Genomic DNA, 20,303 nt, shown 5'->3' on the forward strand with positions numbered 1-20,303 from the left:
CTGGCGGTGCTTGGGGGTTCATGGCAGGGAGAGTTCCTCCCTTCTGCCGCCTGCGTGAGATGATGAGTATATCGGGACTTTGAGACTTTTTTTTTTAACCGTGCCCATGGTCAGCTCTTTATCAAATATGGCATTGCTTTGCACTGTTGTAACTATATGTTATAATTATGTGGTTTTGTCAGTTTTAGTCTTGGTTGGTCCTGTGTTTTCTTGTGATATCATTCTGGAGGAATGTTGTATCAGTTTTTAATGCATGCATTTCTAAATGACAATAAACGAGGACTGAGTGTCCTCATAATCTAATCTAAACAAAATTCTTTAACACCCTTGTCAACTCAGCATACTGCTTCTGCATTGTGTTATTGAGGGTTACCTTTCAAGTCCCTGCAAAATCAAATGGGATTGCCTACTTTGAATACCACAACAATACATGAAGCACAATGATGCTATATGATTTTGACTTGTGTGTGTTGCATTTGGTTTAATGCATATGTGGCTTTAATGTCCCTAAATGCTAATACATGCATCATTGAATATACTATAAGTGCATTTTGTAGAAGCTATGTAAACATAGTTTTGACATGATCATTTCTGTTCAATTGTAGCTCTTTATGCCAATCTTTTGAACTGATCCATTTATTCCGTCGTCTTCTCCAACAGATAACCTTACTTAGTGACTGTTTTAAGAAACTACTCATAATATCTAACCTCATCATTCTTTAAATTACTGGGACACTACTGAACTTCTTGATGCACATATCTCAGTTCATAATTGAGCAACTGGCCACTGTATCAGTATGCATATCAATACACTAATATTACCTTGCATTTTAATTTAAAAATTGTTGCATTTTTATTATGGCCAATGATGGTATGTACTGTATGCTGTTAAAGCTTCATGCTTCAAGCTGCTCATCAGCTTCAAAGCTCTCCTATCTCACTACTTGTGCTATTTACATTGTCCTTATATTGAGTACCTATTTGGCTGATCATTTTAGGCTTGCTGTCTTGGTTTAAGTATTATCATTGAGGCTATGTATGGTCCCTTTGCGCAACTGAAGCATGTTACTGTTTTTAATTGGCATACTTGTGGTGGATGATCTCCATTTCAACAACATCTGGTTTTCTATCAGTCTTAAAGTTTTGTGCCGAACTTACTCAGGAGAGTTTGGATCAGTACCATATCTGCCAAGCTTTTTACTGCCATTTGCCTATGCAGCATAATTATGCAACAGCTAAAATTCCTCAGCATTTTTGGAATCTGTCGCCCTTAAGCGGCAATTGTCATGCATGCTCAAATGTTAAATCACTCCCACACTTGTCAAACAGCATTCATTTCAGAAAAGCACAGAGATTACAATGATGAGTCAGGATCTTCTAATGTAACAATATAATCCCTAAAGGTCTCATCCATTTTTTTCATTTCTGGTTCTGAATTTGTAGATGTACACAGTCCTGATATGTCATAATTCAGTAATTTCCTTATCTCCCTCTAATATTAAACCTCTTCTGTCTTGTGTATTGTTTGGACACCTGCCAAGGTAGCATACAGAAATGAACTTGTCTCTATTAATAAAATTGCTTTCTAATGCTCTTGCATGGCTTCTTAACGTGGGCATTAGTCCATTGTGCGGGGCCCATCAGTGGCAGTAACTAAGCTCGACAAAGGAGTGCTTCTTGCATGTCAGAGTCAGTGATTTAAAACGAGAGCTTCACGGGCGTTAGTCCATTGTGCGGAGCCTATCAGTGGCAGCAACTGAGCTCGACGAACTAAATAAAAGTACAGAAGGGTTAAGTGGTACGGCCATTGTCAAGAGTAGGCCAGTGGCTTTTGCTCAATCAGGCTTAAGTGAAAACAGGCTTCAATGAGGTAAGTGGGTAAGTGGACTTCGTTTTTGGTTTTTCTTTGCTTTTTTTTTGAGGAATAGCGAGCATATCGGTAGGGTTAGTATTTTGCTCTGGGTGTCAGATGTGGGAATCCTGGGAATCTTCCGGTCTCCCAGATGGCCATATCTGTGCCACGTGCACAGAGATGCAGCTCCTGAGAGACCGTGTTCGGGATCTGGAGCTGCGGCTTGATGACCGACAGCTTACAGGGAGTTAGTCACCCTGAGAATGCAGGAGTTAGATAAGTGGTTGATGGTCAGTGAAGTGAGGGAAAAAGCTCAGATATTAGAGAGCACCCCTGTGGCCATCCCCCTCAATAATCATTACCTCATTTTGGATGCGGTTGAGAGGGATGACCTGACCGAGGATGACCACGGCGATCGGGTCTCTAGCACTGAGCCTGGTTCCATAGTGCAGAGGGAGAGAAGAAAATGAGGAATGTGGTAGTCATAGGGGATTCCATAGTGAAGGGAATAGTCAGGAGGTTCCGTCAGCCTGATAAAGATAACCGCATGGTGTGTTGCCTCTCAGGTGCCCAGGTACGGGATGTCTTGGATTGGATGTGGGGTATCCTGAAGGGAGAGGTTGAACAGCCAGAAGTCTTGGTACATATTGGTACCAATGACATAGGTAAAAAAAAGGGAGGAGGTCCTGAAGAGAGAATTCAAGGAGTTAGGTAGGAAGCTGAAAGGCAGGAGCTCTAGGGTAGTAATCCCAGTGGCAAATGAAATACAGTGTTGGAAAGTGTATGGTCATGTACTTTGGTGGAAAAAATGAACAGGCAGACTATTATTTAGATGAGGAGAGAATTCAAAATGCAGAGATGCAAAGGGACTTGGGAGTCTTTGTGCAAGATACCCTAAAGGTTAACCTCCAGGTTGAGTCCGTTGTGAAGAAGGCAATTGCAATGTTGGCATTCATTTCTAGAGATACAGAATAGAAAAGCAGGGATGTGATGTTGAGACTCTATAAGGCACTTATGAGACCACACTTGGAGTGTTGTGTGCAGTTTTGGGCTCCTTATTTTAGAAAGGAGATACTGACATTGGAGAGGGTTCAGAGAAGATTCACCAGAATGATTCCAGGAATGAAAGGGTTACCGTATGAGGAACGTCTGGCAGCTCTTGGACTGTATTCCCTGGAGTTCAGGAGAATGAGGGGGGATCTCATAGAAACATTCTAAATGTTAAAAGGCCTGAACAGATTAGATATGGCAAAGTTATTTCCCATGGTAGGGGATTCTTGGACAAGAAGGCATGACTTCAGGATTAAATGACGTCCTTTTAGATGCGGAGAAATTACTTTAGACAGAAGCTGGTAAATCTGTGGAATTTGTTGCTACACGTGGCTGCGGAGGCCAAGTCATTGGGTGTATTTAAGGCAGAGATAGATAGATTCTTGATTAGCCAGGGCATCAAAGGGTAAGGGGTGAAAGCAGGGGAGTGGGGATAACTGTGAGAATTGGATCAGTCCATGACTGAATGGCAGAGCAGACTCGATGGGCCGACTGGCCTACTTCTGCTCCTATATCTTATGGTCTTATTGAGCAGACATACTTTTAATCTTGATCTCAATTTCAGCAATGCTGTTTTGTCCTGAAGACCATTAACATCCATTCTATATAGGAGCTGAAAGGCACATGCACTTTACCATAAATGCTAAGCTTGATGGTATTACCAGAAGGCATCAGAGCTGCTATCTTGCATTTAACGTGAGGAAATATCGGGAGTGTCCCGGTGAAATTTATGCAAACACGGGAGTGTGTAAACTCCACACAGACATCCAAGGTTAGGATTGAACCTGAGTTATATTGATCACAATTTTTCCAATTCTGAAGTTGGTTTGAGCAACAACTGAACCTCTTGACCAGGTCTGCATGCTCTTATGCATTGAGTTGCTGCCACATGATTGGCTGATTAGATATCTGCATTAATAAAGTGTACCTAAATTGTACCTAATAATATGGCCACTGAATCTATAATCGACAAATACAGATACTTGATCAAATAAGTCTTGCAGAAATGACATACTTATACTTCCTATATCCTATACTCACAGGATTTAAGGATGCTTAAAATACAATAAGCCAATTGTCCAGTTTCTTTTTATCAAAGTAGCTGACAGATATATCCATTGCAAAACTGATCAAAAATTCACCCACTAAATGCATCTGTCCCTCGGTTCAGCTTATTTCAAGTGCAACTGGATTGTAAGTTACTTTGTTATATTAAATATCTGTACATGACTCTGTAACCATTATACAGCGGTGGCATCTGAAACTGCTGAAGACATATTACTTGACAAGATAAATGACAATAGCTGCAGCAAATGATGTTCCAATTCTCAATACCATGTAGAGTACATATGGATTTCAGCAAGGCATTTGATAAGGTACCCAATGCAAGGCTTATTGAGAAAGTAAGGAGGCATGGGATCCAAGGGGACATTGCTTTGTGGATCCAGAACTGGCTTGCCCACAGAAGGCAAAGAGTGGTTGTAGACAGGTCATATTCTGCATGGAGGTTGGTCACCAGTGGAGTGCCTCAGGGATCTGTTCTGGGACCCTTACTCTTCGTGATTTTATAAATAACCTGGATGAGGAAGTGGAGGGATGGGCTAGTAAGTTTGCTGATGACACAAAGGTTGGAGGTGTTGTGGATAGTGTGGAGGGCTGTCAGAGGTTACAGTGGGGCATTGATAGGATGCAAAACTGGGCTGAGAAGTGGCAGATGGCGTTCAACCCAGATAACTGTGAAGTGGTTCAGTTTGGTAGGTCAAATATGATGGCAAAATGTAGTATTAATGGTAAGACTCTTGGCAGTGTGCAGGATCAGAGGGATCTTGGGGTCTGAGTCCATAGGATGCTCAAAGCAGCTGCGCAGGTTGACTCTATGGTTAAGAAGGACACGCAGTCCTCTTTTATTGTCATTTAGTAATGCATGCATTAAGAAATGATACAATGTTTTTCCAGAACATAGGACCCTGGTCAGACACCACTTGGAGTACTGCGCTCAGTTCTGGTCACCTCACTACAGGAAGGATGTGGAAGTCATAGAAAGGGTGCAGAGGAGATTTACAAGGATATTGCCTGGATTGGGGAGCATGCCTTATGAGAATAGGTTGAGTGAACTCGGCCTTTTCTCCTTGGAGCGACAGAGGATGAGAGGTGACCTGATAGAGGTGTACAAGATGATGAGAGGCATTGATTGTGTGGATAGTCAGAGGCTTTTTCCTAGGGCTGAAATGGTTGCCACAAGAGGACACAGGTTTAAGCTGCTGGGGATTAGGTACAGAGGAGATGTCAGGGGTAAGTTTTTTTACTCAGAGAGTAGTGAGTGCATGGAATGGGCTGTCGGCAACAGTGCTGGAGGCGGATACTATAGTGTCTTTTAAGAAACTTTTGGATAGGTACATGGAGCTTCGAAAAATAGAGGGCTATAGGTAAGCATAGTAATTTCTAAGGTTGGGACATGTTCGGCACAACTTTATGGGGCAAAGGGCCTGTATTGTGCTGTAGGTTTTCTATGTTTCTACCAAAGTTAAATTACCTTAGATTGCTTTTGAAGTTGCTGTGAGAACAATGCAGTTAGCAGTTTCAAAACTAGTCTTGAATAAAAGGTCCCTCCCCAAGATTTTATAGTTTAAAACATATGGGCCAAATATCAATCTTGTCAGATACTGGTGTCATGATTTTACATATCTTGAGAACTTCCTGCTATCACCAATTTTACAAAGAATACCAGATGCTATGAATGGTTTAATCTCTGCACCTTGACTAACTTGTGAGAGTGAATGAATGGACTCCTTTCAGTTTATCCTGGTGATGAAAACATGGAACATTAGCAATAATCCAACATTTAGGTGACTGTAGATACATTTGTTGTCTCACAACAACTTTCACTTTCAGTAGATGATATTCTAAGTACTTGAATTTAGTATAATAATAAATAAAGGATGAACAGAAAGAATATGGAAGCTAAGAAATGCCTATAAGTGAAATCAATAAAGTGAAAACAATTTCAGTAGGGGACACCAGGCACAATAGTTGTGCTAACAAATTGCTATACAGAATAACATGTACAAATATATAGGGAACTAACCTTAGTAATTCTTAGTAGTTAAAAATATTTGGGAGGAATCAGTGGGGATAAGATGACCCAGAAATTGCTAAACTGGAATTGCAGTATGTATGTTGCCTTGATCGCACACTATACGATTATGAGCAATAATCAAATGTGCAATTGACTTCTTGAAACCATTGTACATTTTATACAAGGAATCAAACACGACCATTCATAAAACTTAATCTGTTATCCACTAATGTGCACCTAAGACTATTAAATTAGAGACCAAACAATGCATTAATGGCAGTTCAAGTGTTGAGCGTATTTTATAGCTACACACAATGTGCTGGAGGAATGGATGGAATGAGTCAGGCAGCATCTACGTAGGGAAATGGACTGTCAATGTGTTGAGTTGAAACTCTGCTTCTGATGGAAGCTTTCCTCAATGGAATGCCATTCAGCAGCAGCTTAATTTGCAGTATGCCCATTTTGCAAATAAACCTATTTTTTAGTTAGATGGTCAATTTTTTGCTATGTAGTTTCATCATAATAGATTAATGTTGTGAATCCCCAAATGCTAAGATTTAACATCACATTGATATAGGATTGCGTAAAAATTCTTCAGAAGTATTTCAGTTGTAGTAGATCATACTTTATACGGCACAGCAGAACAGGGAACATGTCAGGATGCTAGTACACTATAGCAGGAGACAAGTCAGCAAGCCACTGTTTCCATCTGTCATTCCAGGTGGATATCAAGGGTTCCATGACATGAAAACAATAATACAGGCAGGCTTGCAATGTACATTCTGACTATGATGCCAATTTAAACTAAAGACTTTATTTGTTGCATGTACATCGAAATATACAGTGAAATGCCTTGTAGCATAATGGTTAGCATGATGCTATTACAGCTTGCGGTGTACCAGAGTTCAATTCCAGCACCACTTGAAATGAGTTTGTGTGCTTTCTGTGATTGCATGGGTTTCCTCCATGTGCTCTGGTTTCCTCCCACAGTCCCAAGACGTACAGATTAGTAGGTTAATTGTCATTGGAAGTTGTTCTGTGATTAGGCTAGGATTAAATAGGTTGGTTGCTGGGCAGAAGGGCCTTTTCCGAACTGTATCTCAAAATAAATAATACTTAAAATAAATCAGCGATGAGTGTGCTGAAGTTTTGCCACACTTCCAGGGCCTACATAGCATGCCCAAACTCACTAACCTGGATCTGTACGCCTTTGCAAAGTGTGAGGAAACCAGTGCATCCTGAAGACACCGAAACCATTATGGGGAGAACGTACAAACTCCATACAGACAGCAGCAGGAATGAAACTCTGATTCTGCAGCTGGTGCGGTAAAGCGCTGTGCTAACCTGCTACTGTGCTGTTAGTCTCATCTACTTGCACTTGGTCTATATCCCTGCTAGTTTATGTGCCTGCCTAAACGTCTCTTAAGGAGCTTCTAAGGAGCAGATTCTGGGCACCTACCACACAGTGTAAAAAAATTCGCCTCATTAATCACCTTTAAATTATCTCCTTTTCTAGTGTTAGTTATTTCCACATTGGGAAACAAAAGCTATTTTCCTGGTCATCAACCATGTTAGCAGTTTTCTTATTACTTGCAGACTTTCTTCTTGTGGCTGCTACATTTGAGTTTCAATCGTTGCAAGTAAATGTAAAACAAAAAATCCAGCATTTAGCGAGGTTATTAAAACACCATTGTTTTTTGCCATTGAGTCCATTTTGGATCTAACTTACCACCTTTCTCTTATTTGCCACCGACCTTTGCATACTTTTAGGTTTTTGAATTAGTCATATGGGACTAATTCAAAATCCACATAGACATAGAGAATGTGAAATGCATTACTTTCATCTACTTTCCTGTAATCACAAGAGATTCTGCAGTTGCTGGAAATCCAGAGCAACACACACAAAATGCTGGAGGAACTAGGCAGGTCTGGCAGCATTTACGGAGAGGAATAAACAGTGGACATTTCGGACAGAGGTCATCCTTGTAATCTCTAGAATCTCAAATGTTACTGCACATACTCAATCTTTAACAATTCCAAGTCTTACGGAGATTTCTTTGGCTATTTAAAAATGGTTAAAACTTTTTAACCCTCAAAATTCATTTGATCATTATGACAAGCATGAAATCAGTGCCGTGTGGTTTACAGTGTTATTTCATGCTGCAGTATTAAGGTCAGGTTTTTCAAATGTAATTCTGATGCAACAGCACAGACCCATTTTCACAAGGCAGTGTTCCCTAATAAAGGAATCAGCCCTCAAGATTATCATTACCAAATTACTTCAATTCTACTGCTGGACATTATCTGCACATCCAGCTCACAGAAGTCTGCCTTTGAAAGGGACATTCTAAACTATATCATACCACCTTACTGTAAGCTACGTGGCTGAAGAAACAGCAGGAGACAAATGGGATAAGACAAGGAGCATGGTTCCTGGTTTACTGATGATAATCTCAAGATCCTAGAAGATTAAATTCACAAATGGAGCTTGATTCAATATGCGGAGGAAAAGGTGGCCTTCAAGTTTATAATTTGATTAAGCCAGCAGGAAGGGAGAGGCATGATCTCTCAAGGAAACATAAATCAAATTCCAACACTCCCTTATCACAGACAACTAATACAGCTTCCATCTTGTCATATTTGCTGTGATATCAAAGCAGAGTCGAGGGACCATTAGTTTTAGATCCTGACTGGGATGGAGGACAGGATCCAAAATCAAACGGGCAGTGGGACAGTTGAGCATCATGATAAAGACTCCACAGAAATACTGGTATCCAATGATCATTATCTCTGTGGCCCTTACTTAAATAGTAATTTTATCCAAAAGTACTTGTGCTGGTTATTTCACACATAAGGGCAATATGTTCACGATTCTATTGCTTTTACTTTTCTGACTGCAGGTTTTTAAACCCAATCACAGAGATGAGAGGAAAACAAAAAGTAGGCATGGAAATGCTAGTCTGCAGATGTCACGTTAGAAGAAGAATACTATTTATTATTAAGTCTCAGACTTCCAAGCACTATCTGAGATAGTGGTATCACAAAGACAAAATAAATATTACTCAAGAGGGATAATCGTAGGAGATGGAATATCTATCCTTTCAGCTCTTCTCTCCACACTTTCCTGGTACTTAAGCTAGATATTACAAGAACAATTCACTAGTGTAATGTATGGTGTTCACAGTATGGTCATAACTTCATTGCCAAAGTCAAAGTTGAGTTTATTGCCATATGCACAAGTATACAGAATGTATGCAGAGTGTATTGAAAAACACACTTGCAGCAGCATCACTGGCACATATAAGCAGCATTCACAAGAAAATCATGAACATTAATCACATACAATTTTTACAGGAAGGAATACAATTAGAACAAAAAGAAAAACTAAGAGTTGTAACAGAGTTCCCAAGCTGTAGTGGTTAGGATTTTGCCAGCTGGTTTGAGAACTAAATGGTTGAAAGGAAGTAACTGTTCTTGAACCTGGCAGTATGGAACTTCAGGCACCTGTCTACCTTAGGGGATCAGAAGTGGAGAGAGTCAGCAGCTTTAGGATGCTGGGAATTTACATATTTAGTGACACAGCATGGAATAGGCCTTTCTGGCCCTTTGTATCTGCTGCCTGATGGAAGCTGAGAAAAGATGGTACAGTGGCGATCTTTGATGATATGTTAGCTTGAGGTAGCAGCCTCCTGTAGACACTACCAATGGTGGGGAAGGATGTGGTCATGATGCATTGGGCAGAGTCTACCACTTTCTGTGCTTCTTACATTCTTCATTATATTTATTTATTGATTGAGATGCAGCACAGAATAGGCCATTCCAGCCCTTAGAGCCATACCATTACGTTAAGGCGCTACAAGAGAGTAGCAGCCAACACAGCACTCTTACAGATTGGGGCGTTGCAGACTCAGAGTTCAATTCTGGTGCTGTTCTGTAAGGAGTCTCTGTATGCCCTCCCTGTGGAATGTGTGTAAGTTTTCTCTGGTTCTTCCAGTTTTTTCCCACAGTCCAAAGACAGGTAGGTTGTAAACTGTGTAAAGATTAGATTAGGGCTAACAGGGTTGTTGGGGGTTGCTGGGGCGTTGTGGCTTGAAGAGCCAAAAGGGCCCATTCTGAGCTGTATCACTAAATAAAGAAATGCCCAGTAACTTAAAGCTGCTGACTCTCTCCACTTCTGATCCCCGAATGTAGGCAGGTACTGTACACCTTCACCCTCCCACCCCTTCCTGAAATCAATAATCAGCTCTTTAGTTTCGCTGACATTAAGTAAGAGTTTGTTGCAGCACCACAACAGTCTACAAAATGTACTGGATACAACCTAGTCCATCATGGGTAAAGCCCTCTCCACCATTGAGCACATCTAATTGTAGCACTGTTGCAGGAAAGCAGCATCCATCATCAGGGACCCTACTGTCTAGGCCATGCTCTCTTCTTGCTGCTGCCATCAGGAAGGTGGTACAGGAGTCTCAGGACCTGCACCACCAGGTTCAGGAAAGGTTGTTACTCCTCAATCATCAGGCTCTTGAACTAGAGGGGATAACTTCACCTGCCCCATCACTGAACTGTTCCCACTGAACTGGACTGACTCACATTCAAGGACCCTTCATCTCACGTTCTCCATATTTATTTATTATTACTATTTTTTTCTCTTTTTATATTTGCATAGTTTGGTGGTTTTTTTGCACATTGGTTGTTGCAAGTCCTGTTGGGTGCAGTCTTTCATTGAATCTATTATGCTTCCTGTGTTTACTGTGATTGCCCGCAAGAAAATAAATGTCAGGTTGGTATATGGTGACATATATAAACTTTGATAATAAATTTACCTGCTCAACCAGGTGCCCTAACTCAATCCAGTACGGTGACTCATTGGCACCTGTGATTTGTCTAGTAACAGCAGTTTCATTAGTGAATTTTAAGATGGCATTGCAGCAACCATTTGGAGAAATCAAACACAGACTGAGTGATTGCCCTGTGTATTTAGTTCATAGGAATAAAACTGAGCTTCCTGTTGCCTCACCAACTATATTCCCCATCCCACTCCCACTCTCACTAATCTGTGTGTAGCCTATTGCAAAGTAATAGTACATAAATGTACTACTACATTGAAGCCTAACACAAGCTCAAAGAACACCATTTAATCTTCTGTCTGGGCATGTTGCTATTTCCTAGCTCAATATTGAATTCTCCAGCTAAATGACTTGCTTGTCAGTGTGTTGTTAATAGCAAGGCTATTAACAACAAGGCTATGGAAGGCTATGGAACAAACCCAGGAAGCTCGACGATATGAATAGAATAAGAAAAAGCAAGCTAAAATGGCAATTGGTAGAAATGGCGAGTTCTGTCACAAAAACAACATTTCCTAAAGCTGGAAATTCAATCAGTGTCCAGAGGGACAGTGTTGAAACTCAGTGTGACATCTCTAAAACACTGCATAACATAGTGTTGTGGTTTGTTGTTATTGTTAATACATTGGGCAACAAAATACACATTAGATAACGCAGTTAAGCATATGAATGAACTACCTGCATGAAACAAGCATACATCTGCCTCTCTGATGGAGAGAATATCACAACTTAGTAGGGTAGGAAGAAGTCAACATGAATGACCAAATAGTATCCAGATTAGGTGAGATTTGCACCTGAATACCCAATTTGTCCAATTCCATTCAGTTGCTCAAGAAGCCATTGTAACATCATGTTTCAATCAGATTCTCTCTATATATGTAAGCCTAACAGCTGAGCTCATCCACATGACTCTCATAGCAGTGGCTGGTAACTGGATAAATGACCCTATAAATATACTATGTAAAAACCCAGGACACTCATTTAATGCAATAATAGTGCAATAAATTGGCAAAGAGAAAATAAGAATCTAGTTCTTTTTAAAACATTACTGAGAGAGTGTGGAAATAGCACTAAGTAAATTTTCAGTACACACTTGCAAATACAGAAAGCTGAAAAGTTAGCAACTTGGAATTGGATGCTATACCAATCATTGAGACTTTGCTAAAAATGGACATGACTGCATGTTAAATATTCCTGGTAACAAAGGGAAGAAAGAAATCTGAGTTGGTAGTGGTACTGACTTTTAAAAAGTTGCATTTTTGGAGAAGAGGATACCGTACAACAAATAAATACTACAACTATTTGGTTGGACCAAAGATCCATTAAACAACTGGGACTATTGTATAGACAGTCAAAAGGTTAAAAGGATATACATGGAAGAGTAAATTTGTGGGGAAAGTAGAGAAACTGGCATAAAAATTAGATTGGTGATAATGGAGTACATAAATTTCCCATTGTTGGTTAGGGTGATACAAATAAAGGGCAAAGAGCCCCATTACATTTCTGGCATTACTGAATTTGGTTTGGAAGAATAAAGCAGGTGTCAGTTGAGGGAACATTTCATAGCAGCATTAGTAGGGATCAAAATTTGTCAGGGGAAAAAAATAATCCACTTACATTCAAAAAGAGGATGATAGAGAAATTAAATTTTAAAACATCTCTGAATAACCAAAGGAGAAGTAAGATAAAAGAGAAAATAAAGAAGCATGTGACAGATGTTAGATTATTGAAACAGCAGGAACCAGACTGATTATAAATCTTTCAGAGGAGAAGTGCAGAAAAGGAAATGAAACTGCTCAGGAACAGATATTACCCCTCAACCATCAGGGTTTTTGAACCAATGGGGATTACGTCATCTAACTTCACTTGCCCCATCACTGAACTGTTCCCGCAACCGATAGACACACTTTTAAGGATTCTTCATCTCATGTTCTCTGTATTTATTTACTTCTGTTTCTCTTTTGTATTTGCACAATTTGTGTTCATTTGCACATTGGTCATTTGTCTGGCATGTTGGGTGTGGTCTTGCATTGATTCTATTATAGTTCCTAGAATTACTGAGCATGCCTGCGAGAAAACAAATCTCAGGGTTTTATACAGTGACATACCTGTATTTTGATAATAAATTTACTTGATACTTTGAAAAGAAATAAAGAAAGAATGACTGGTGACAAATATAGAAAGTATTCCAAGACTAGAGTACATAAACAGTAAATGGGCAGCAAAGAGTAGAGGGACCTATTAGGAATGGAAAAGGAATTTTGTTCTTAGTAGTTGAAGGTACAACTGAGGTACAAAGTGAGTTATTCAAGCATTTATCAAGGATTAAGGTTATTCTGGAGTTTCACCAAAGAACTTGAGATATGGATGTGCTAAAATTTTAAAGGTAGTAAAAGTACAGAGATGCAGGACCCTGCAGGCGCTGTATCTGTATCTATATCTATATCTGTGTCTGGGGAAAATCTGAAGGAACTCAATGGGTCAAGCAGTATTTGTGGAGAGAAAGGAATTGTCAATGTTTTGGGTGAAAACCTGACACAAGGTCCTGCCTTGAAATGCTGACATTCCCTTCCTTCAACAAATACTGCTCAAAACACTGGGTTTGTCCAGCTGTTCTATTACTGCTTTGAAAAGGCCTGTGATACTTGAAGTGGATAAGTCACTCAGTACAGATGTGTTGCATTCTTGGATGCTGAAGGATGCAAGAATGGAAATAGCTGAGGTATTGGCCACAATTTTCCAAATATCTGGGTGGTGTCTATGGAGTGTTCACAAAAAGTGTGTGGGATAAACCAAGAAACTACAGCCAGTATAATATAACAAGAAAAAAACATAAAAATTAAAATGGTGATTTTGTTTAGTAAGACTGCACTCTTACTAGTGGGCAAAATTAGAGCACATGGTATTGGGGGTGGGGTACTGACATGGATAGAAAATTGGTTGGCAGACAGGAAACAAAGAATGGGGACTAACGGGTCCCCCTCAGAATGGCAGGCGGTGACTAGTGGGGTACCACAAGTCTTGGTGCTGGGACCGCAGCTATTTACAATATACATTAATGATATAGATGAAGGGATTAAAAGTAACATTAGCAAATTTGCAGATGACACAAAGCTGGGTGGCAGTGTGAAATGTGCGGAGGATGTTGTGATAATGCAGGATGACTTGGACAGGTTGGGTGAGTGGGCAGATGCAGTTTAATATGGATAAATATGAGGTTATCCACTTTGGTGGCAAGAACAGGAAGGCAGATTACAATTTGAATGGTGTCAAGTTAGGAAAAGGCAAAGTACAACGAGATCTAGATGTCCTTGTTCATCAGTCACTGAAAGTAAGCATGCAGGTACAGCAGGCAGTGAAGAAAGCTAATGGCATGTTGGCCTTCATAACAAGGGGAGTTGAGTATAAGAGCAAAGAGGTCCTCCTGCAGTTGTACAAGGCCCTGGTGAGACCACACCTGGAGTATTGTGTACAGTTTTGGTCTCCAAATTTGAGGAAGGACATTCTTACTATTGAGGGTTCACAAGGTTATTTCCCGGGATGGCGGGACTGTCATATGTTGAAAGATTGGAGCGACTGGGCTTGTATACACTGGAATTTAGAAGGATGAGGGGGGATCTGATTGAAACATGTAAGATTATTAAAGGATTGAATACGCTAGAGGCAGGAAACATGTTCCTGATGTTGGGGGAGTCCAGAACCAGAGGCCACAATTTGAGAATAAGGGGTAGGCCATTTAGAATGAAGTTGAGGAAAAACTTTTTCACCCAGAGAGTTGTGGATCTGTGGAATGCTCTGCCTTGGAAGGCAGTGGAGGCCATTTCTCTGGAGGTGCTTTCAAGAAAGAGTTAAATAGAGCTCTTAATGATAGTGGAGTCAAGGGATATGGGGAGAAGGCAGGAACAGGGTACTGACTGTGGATGATCAGCCATGATCACAGTGAATGGTGATACTGGCTTGAAGGGCTGAATGGCCTACTCCTGCACCTATTGTCTATTGACTGGATCTACACTCTCAAGGTGATCTTATTAAAACACAAAATTCACAGTGGGTTTGAGAGATACATGTCTGGTGATGACATGGGTATCTGGAACAATGGGTTAAAATAAAAGTCAGCTATTCAGCTCAAGTAGTTTTACCAGAGGGTAGCAAATTTTTACTCATTCATTGAAGTATTCAGAACAGAGATTGGTAAACTATTAGAAATCAAAGGATGTGGTTAAAACAAGAAAATAGCATTGTAGTAAAAGATCTTAATGAACAAATTAATAGGGATGAGGGGAAAAATTGTCAAGTCATTCTTCCACTTGTTATGATCAAAAAAAGCTGGGTAAGTAATTGAAAAGAAAAATAATAAAATGACAGGCAACATGGACAGGGCAGGTTTGTGAGACTAGTTGGATCACCTGTGCATTGAGATAGCATATACACAACAGCCTGAATGGTTTCCTTACAAGCTCAAATTAACTTAGCAGTATAAACATAGAGAAACAAGGCACTACAGATCATTGCTAACGTTGCCTGGATTTGAGGAAACTAGTGGATTCCATTGAAAATGTTTCTCTGTGGAGAAGACACATGAATTCTCTGGCACTGCCATAAAAAAACACAAGTAAAGGATCTATAACATTTACCTTACCTGGGTGAGTGAGATTAGAGCAACAGAAATTGTTAGTGTTCTTAAGGATTAAACTAAATGTCTTCTGATCTTGTCCTGTACTTTACAATCTGTAGTTTGGTTTCTACCAATATTGATCGTTTTAGTCACTTTGCACTAAAACACAAGAACCGCCTACTTAAGAAAATCATATTTATGTGGTAATGCATTTAACTATCAATTTACTTAATTATCTATGACAATGGAATGATGGACAGGTATATACTATATTTATGGTACTTTCTACTTTTATTTTCCAATTTGTAGTTTTTATTCTTCTTATCCACTATTCTTGTTGTATAAACAATCCTTTTTGAAGATATACATAATTAAATACTGTATTATGAAGTCATATTTTGGAAACAGGCTCTTCAACCCAGCTCATCCACGCAGACTGAGATTCTATTTGAGTTAGTCCCATTTGCTTGCATTTGGGCTGTAGGCCTGTTCTATGTACCTGTCAAAATATATTTTAAACATAATTACACCCATCTCTGCAGTTTCCTCTGGCAGCTTGTTCCATATACCAATCACCTTCTGCAAGTAAATTTCCCACTCAGATCCCTTTTAAATTTTTCCTCTCTCACCTTAAATCTCTGCCCTCTAATTTTAGAGACCCTGATCCTGAGAAAAAGGTTGTGACCATTCCACCTTGTCCAAACCCCACAATTTGTTCATGCACTGCATGAAGTATTACCAGCAAAGGAAGATTCACTGGTTAGAATAGGCACAATCCTCCAGGTTAAAACACTATTTTTGTTAAAAAATTTGATTTCAATTACAGAGGCCTTCTCAGACAGAATTAGCCCAACTGGTCTAAAGTGGCTTATCAAAGTCTGCTTCACTTTACTTCATCTAATCTTGTCTCATGAGTTCTACTCATGAATGCGTACAACTGAATGCACTTGCTAGGTCATCATGCAAGGATCCACTTCAGGCAGTTTTGTAGACTGCAACACGCAGGTGCGGATAACTTCATTTTGTTAAATTGCAAATTGTACTAAATATCTCCACTTCTGCCATGAAAGTGAAAAGAAAGTCACTTGGTAAAGCAGTTGAAGATGTTTGGACACCACTGTTGCTGGCCAAATCAAAGGTGGTAACGAATCAGCATGTTGGAGGGAGATTGAAATTTGGTTGAGTGGTGCCCCAACAACCTCTCACTCAATGTCAGCAAAACCAAAGAGCCGATTAATGATCACAGGAGGAAGAAACTGGCTGTCCATGAGCCAGTGCCCATTAGAGGATCAGAGGTGGAAGAGGTCAGTAACTTTAAATTCTTAGGTGTAATCGTATCAGAGATTCTGTACTGGGACTTCAAAGAAAGCACAGCAGCACCTTTACTTTCTTAGAACTTTGCACAGATTCAGCATGTCATTTAAAACTCTGACAAACTTCTATAGATATGTGATGGAGAGTATCCTGACTAGTTGCAATATGATGTGGTATGGAAATATCAGTGCCCAGGAACACAAAAAGAAGTGGATACAGCCCAGTTCATCAGAAAAAAAGCTCTTTCCATCATTGAGCACATTTACAAAGATCACTGCCACAAGAAAACAGCAGCTATCATCAAGGACCTCCACCATCCAGGCCATGACCTCTCCTCACTGCTTCAATCAAGAAGGAAGTACGGGAGCCTTCGGTCCCATACCACCAAGTTCAGGAACAATTATTACCCTTGAGTCATCAGGCTGATGAACCAGCATGGATATCTTCACTCACTAATATGTACACTGAACTGATCATTGAACACAACCTCTGGACTCTGCAACTCATGTTCTCAGTATTATTTATTTACTTAGTTATTTATTAATATTATTATTACTCGTTTCCTTTTGTATTTACACAATTTTTCAGTCTTTGCATATTTTTCATTGATCCTATTGTACTTCTGTGTTCAACTGTGAATACCTGCAAGAAAATTAAACTCAGAATAGTATTTGGTCATATATATGTATTTTGACAATAAAATTGACTGAACTATTACAGTGCATTGAGAAACTGCTGCAGGGATAATCTGGGTATGGGGATACTGTCCTCCAAAAACCAAGATATCTTCCATTGTGCAAATTGTGCCTGCGTCACCATTGAAGCCTCTTCCCTTTGATGTTCATGACTGCAACTTTAACCCACTCCTTAATGTCACACTCAGTGAAGTTCTGCTTTGATATCAAGGGCAGTCATTCTTTCTTCAACTTTGGAAATCAGCTCCATGTTTGGACCAATGTGGTGATGGATTTCAGTGCCAGATAATATGGACAAACCCCAGGTTGGGCTTTAGTGTGTAGGTGAATGAGTGATACTGAACAACATTATCAATGGCACTTTCCAACACTTTGCATATGATTGTGGCTGGGTGGAAAGTACTTAGCTGGATTGAATATGCCCTACATTTTGTGAATAGGTCATTTCTGGGAAATTTTCACAATGCAGGCTAGATGCTAATGTTGTAATAGTTGAGGAACAACTTGGCTAGAGGTGCAGCTCATTCTAAGTTTAGTTCTTCAGTATTGCAGCCAGAATGTTGTCAGGAACCAAAGATGGTATCTCAAAACTATACATGATCTACAAGATTTTTACTAAAGTTGTAAGGAATAACTCAGTCTAAAGTTGAAAGTAACACTAATTTTGAGCCCCCAAAACACAGACTCCAAATACTAAATATTTCATATTCAACAAGAAAGGTAACAAATTTAATCTGTAGTGCCCAGTTTTTGTTTGGCAATTGAAAGAAGCAGGTCTTACACCTCCTCCCATTGATGTCAATTGGGGATTTTGGGTAGTGTGGCAGGGCAACTACAAGAATTTTCCATATAAATTCCACTGACTCTAAAGACCACTTGCCTGTTCAGAATGTTAGAAGGGTGCACAGCTGGGTAAGACCACACTTCTATAAAATAAGGTTCTGGAATGATTCTTCGAACGGAAACAGAGAAAATTAAGAAGAGGCACAAATATAATGGAATGCTAAAATAAGGGAAATGGAAGATCAGTTATCTTACATAATCACAGAGGAATTACCATCTAAATGATACCATTTAGGGGACATTGCCTCAAGATTCAGTGGAGAAGATTTAGGACGGAGATGAGGAGAAACTGTTTTTCCCAGAGAGTGGTGAATCTGTGGAATTCTCTGCCCAGGGAAGCAGCGGAGGCTCCTTCACTAAATATATTTCAGAAACAGATAGATAGGTTTTTACATAGTAAGGGAATTAAGGGTTATGGGGAAAAGGCAGGTAGATGGAGCTGAGTTTACGGACAGATCAGCCATGATCTTAATGAATGGCAGGGCAGGCTCAATGGGCTGGATGGCCTACTCCTGCTCCCATTTCTTAAGTTCTTATGTTCCATTTCACAATTCAAATAGCAACCTTCACCAAAATCTCAAAAACATATTTTTCCAAGTATCCTATCTTCATTTATGGTCAACCAAACACCAACTTACCATGAGAAATACTTCAAAATAATCAGCTTCTTTAACATGAATACTTCATGAACATCATTCCACTATTTAAAATTCAGAATTCAACACAATAATGCAATGAAAACACATTACTTAATGCAGTTTCACATTTTGTAATGCTTTACAATAATTCAGAAATGTTCTCACAGATCACATTGTGATATGGTTGAAATAAACATGCTTATCAACAATCTTCAGGCACTACTGAAGAAGAGGAATGCAAAGCCCAACTTAAGATAATTACTATTTGCTGACTTTACAGTCACTTTCCATCTGCTCCACTTGATCATAAACAAATCCTTGCCATGGGCATTTTTTAAAAAAATGCTTGTATATAAAACACTTGTGGCAAACCATGCTATTAAAACAGACAGCACATTGTTAAACTGACCAACGTCTCATTATTTGACTGGTACATACAAATGACATTTTAAAAAAATCTACATTTATTGAAAATCTTGATAGTCATTCAAAATTATTTGACATCACAAACCTATCTCTTACCTGGAAAAATTGAAGGTCTTTTCTTGGGTCGCCGTATGTGTATTTGCTCTACAGTCCTGTAGTTTCTATTATCTTTTTCATCATTTTCTTCTCTTTTCAAGGATTCCGGTGAAAGACTAACTTTCCATCTTGCATTGAATTCATTCTGGAATAAATTTGAGGCACCTTTGATCTCAGAGTTCAAATTACTACCGTCAAGTGCCATTGAAATGGTCTTGTCAACTGAACAACAGGAAGTAAACTCAGCTTTGCGAAGAAAGATTTCTCAGAGGATCTTGTTCCTCTAATGTATGCAAGCCTACCTATCTGATTTGTCCATAGTTTACCTCACAGTCTCAGCTCCTGCACCTGCTAGAGCAGTCCAGCAAGTTAGTGGGCGAGGCCTTACTTAGGTGTAGAATTACAAAATATCTTTCCTACTAGCAGTGTGTAGTTTCAGAATACAGTTAAAATATATACATATTAATTAATTAAAATGCTATTCCACACAAACTGTTAAATATCTGGAAGTAATTACAATATTTATAAAAATTTCAGGAAAAAGATACAGCAAACTATGAAGATATATTTTTTATATGCAGACATTTCAACTTGTAGTTCCCTCAAAATTAAATGGTACAGTCCAGCATCGACACTGTACTTTATGAAGTAGTCAGAAGTTGTCTAAAATGCATTAAGTAATATATAAGGGAACTCTAAACAATGGTAAATTGCTGAGGTACTACAGTTTAAGAAATTTAATAAATTCTTATAATAGTGGTTAATAATCTTTTTCCTAAAGGAAGGATTACCAGAATGAATGATTTTAATTATACATTAGCTACCACATTTAAACAGCTCATCTTTGAAATTGC

General features: G+C 39.3%; 1 protein-coding gene across 4 annotated transcripts in view; it reads right to left on the reverse strand.

Moving 5' to 3' along the window:
- frya (furry homolog a (Drosophila)) overlaps positions 1-19,753 on the reverse strand; it is a 283,598-nt gene extending 263,845 nt beyond the window's left edge. For 2 of the 4 annotated variants that reach the window (XM_072262934.1, XM_072262933.1), the window contains exon 1: positions 19,450-19,753. In XM_072262934.1, the coding sequence (XP_072119035.1) occupies positions 19,450-19,654 (205 nt within the window). In that variant the 5' untranslated portion in view covers positions 19,655-19,753. The remainder of the gene's footprint in view (positions 1-19,449) is intronic. The other 2 variants (XM_072262940.1, XM_072262935.1) reach the window with 1 other exon arrangement.
- Positions 19,754-20,303: the final 550 nt, after the last annotated feature.

This window comes from Mobula birostris, chromosome 7, assembly GCF_030028105.1.
Source record: "Mobula birostris isolate sMobBir1 chromosome 7, sMobBir1.hap1, whole genome shotgun sequence".
In the NCBI taxonomy this organism is placed as follows: Eukaryota; Metazoa; Chordata; class Chondrichthyes; order Myliobatiformes; family Myliobatidae; genus Mobula; species Mobula birostris.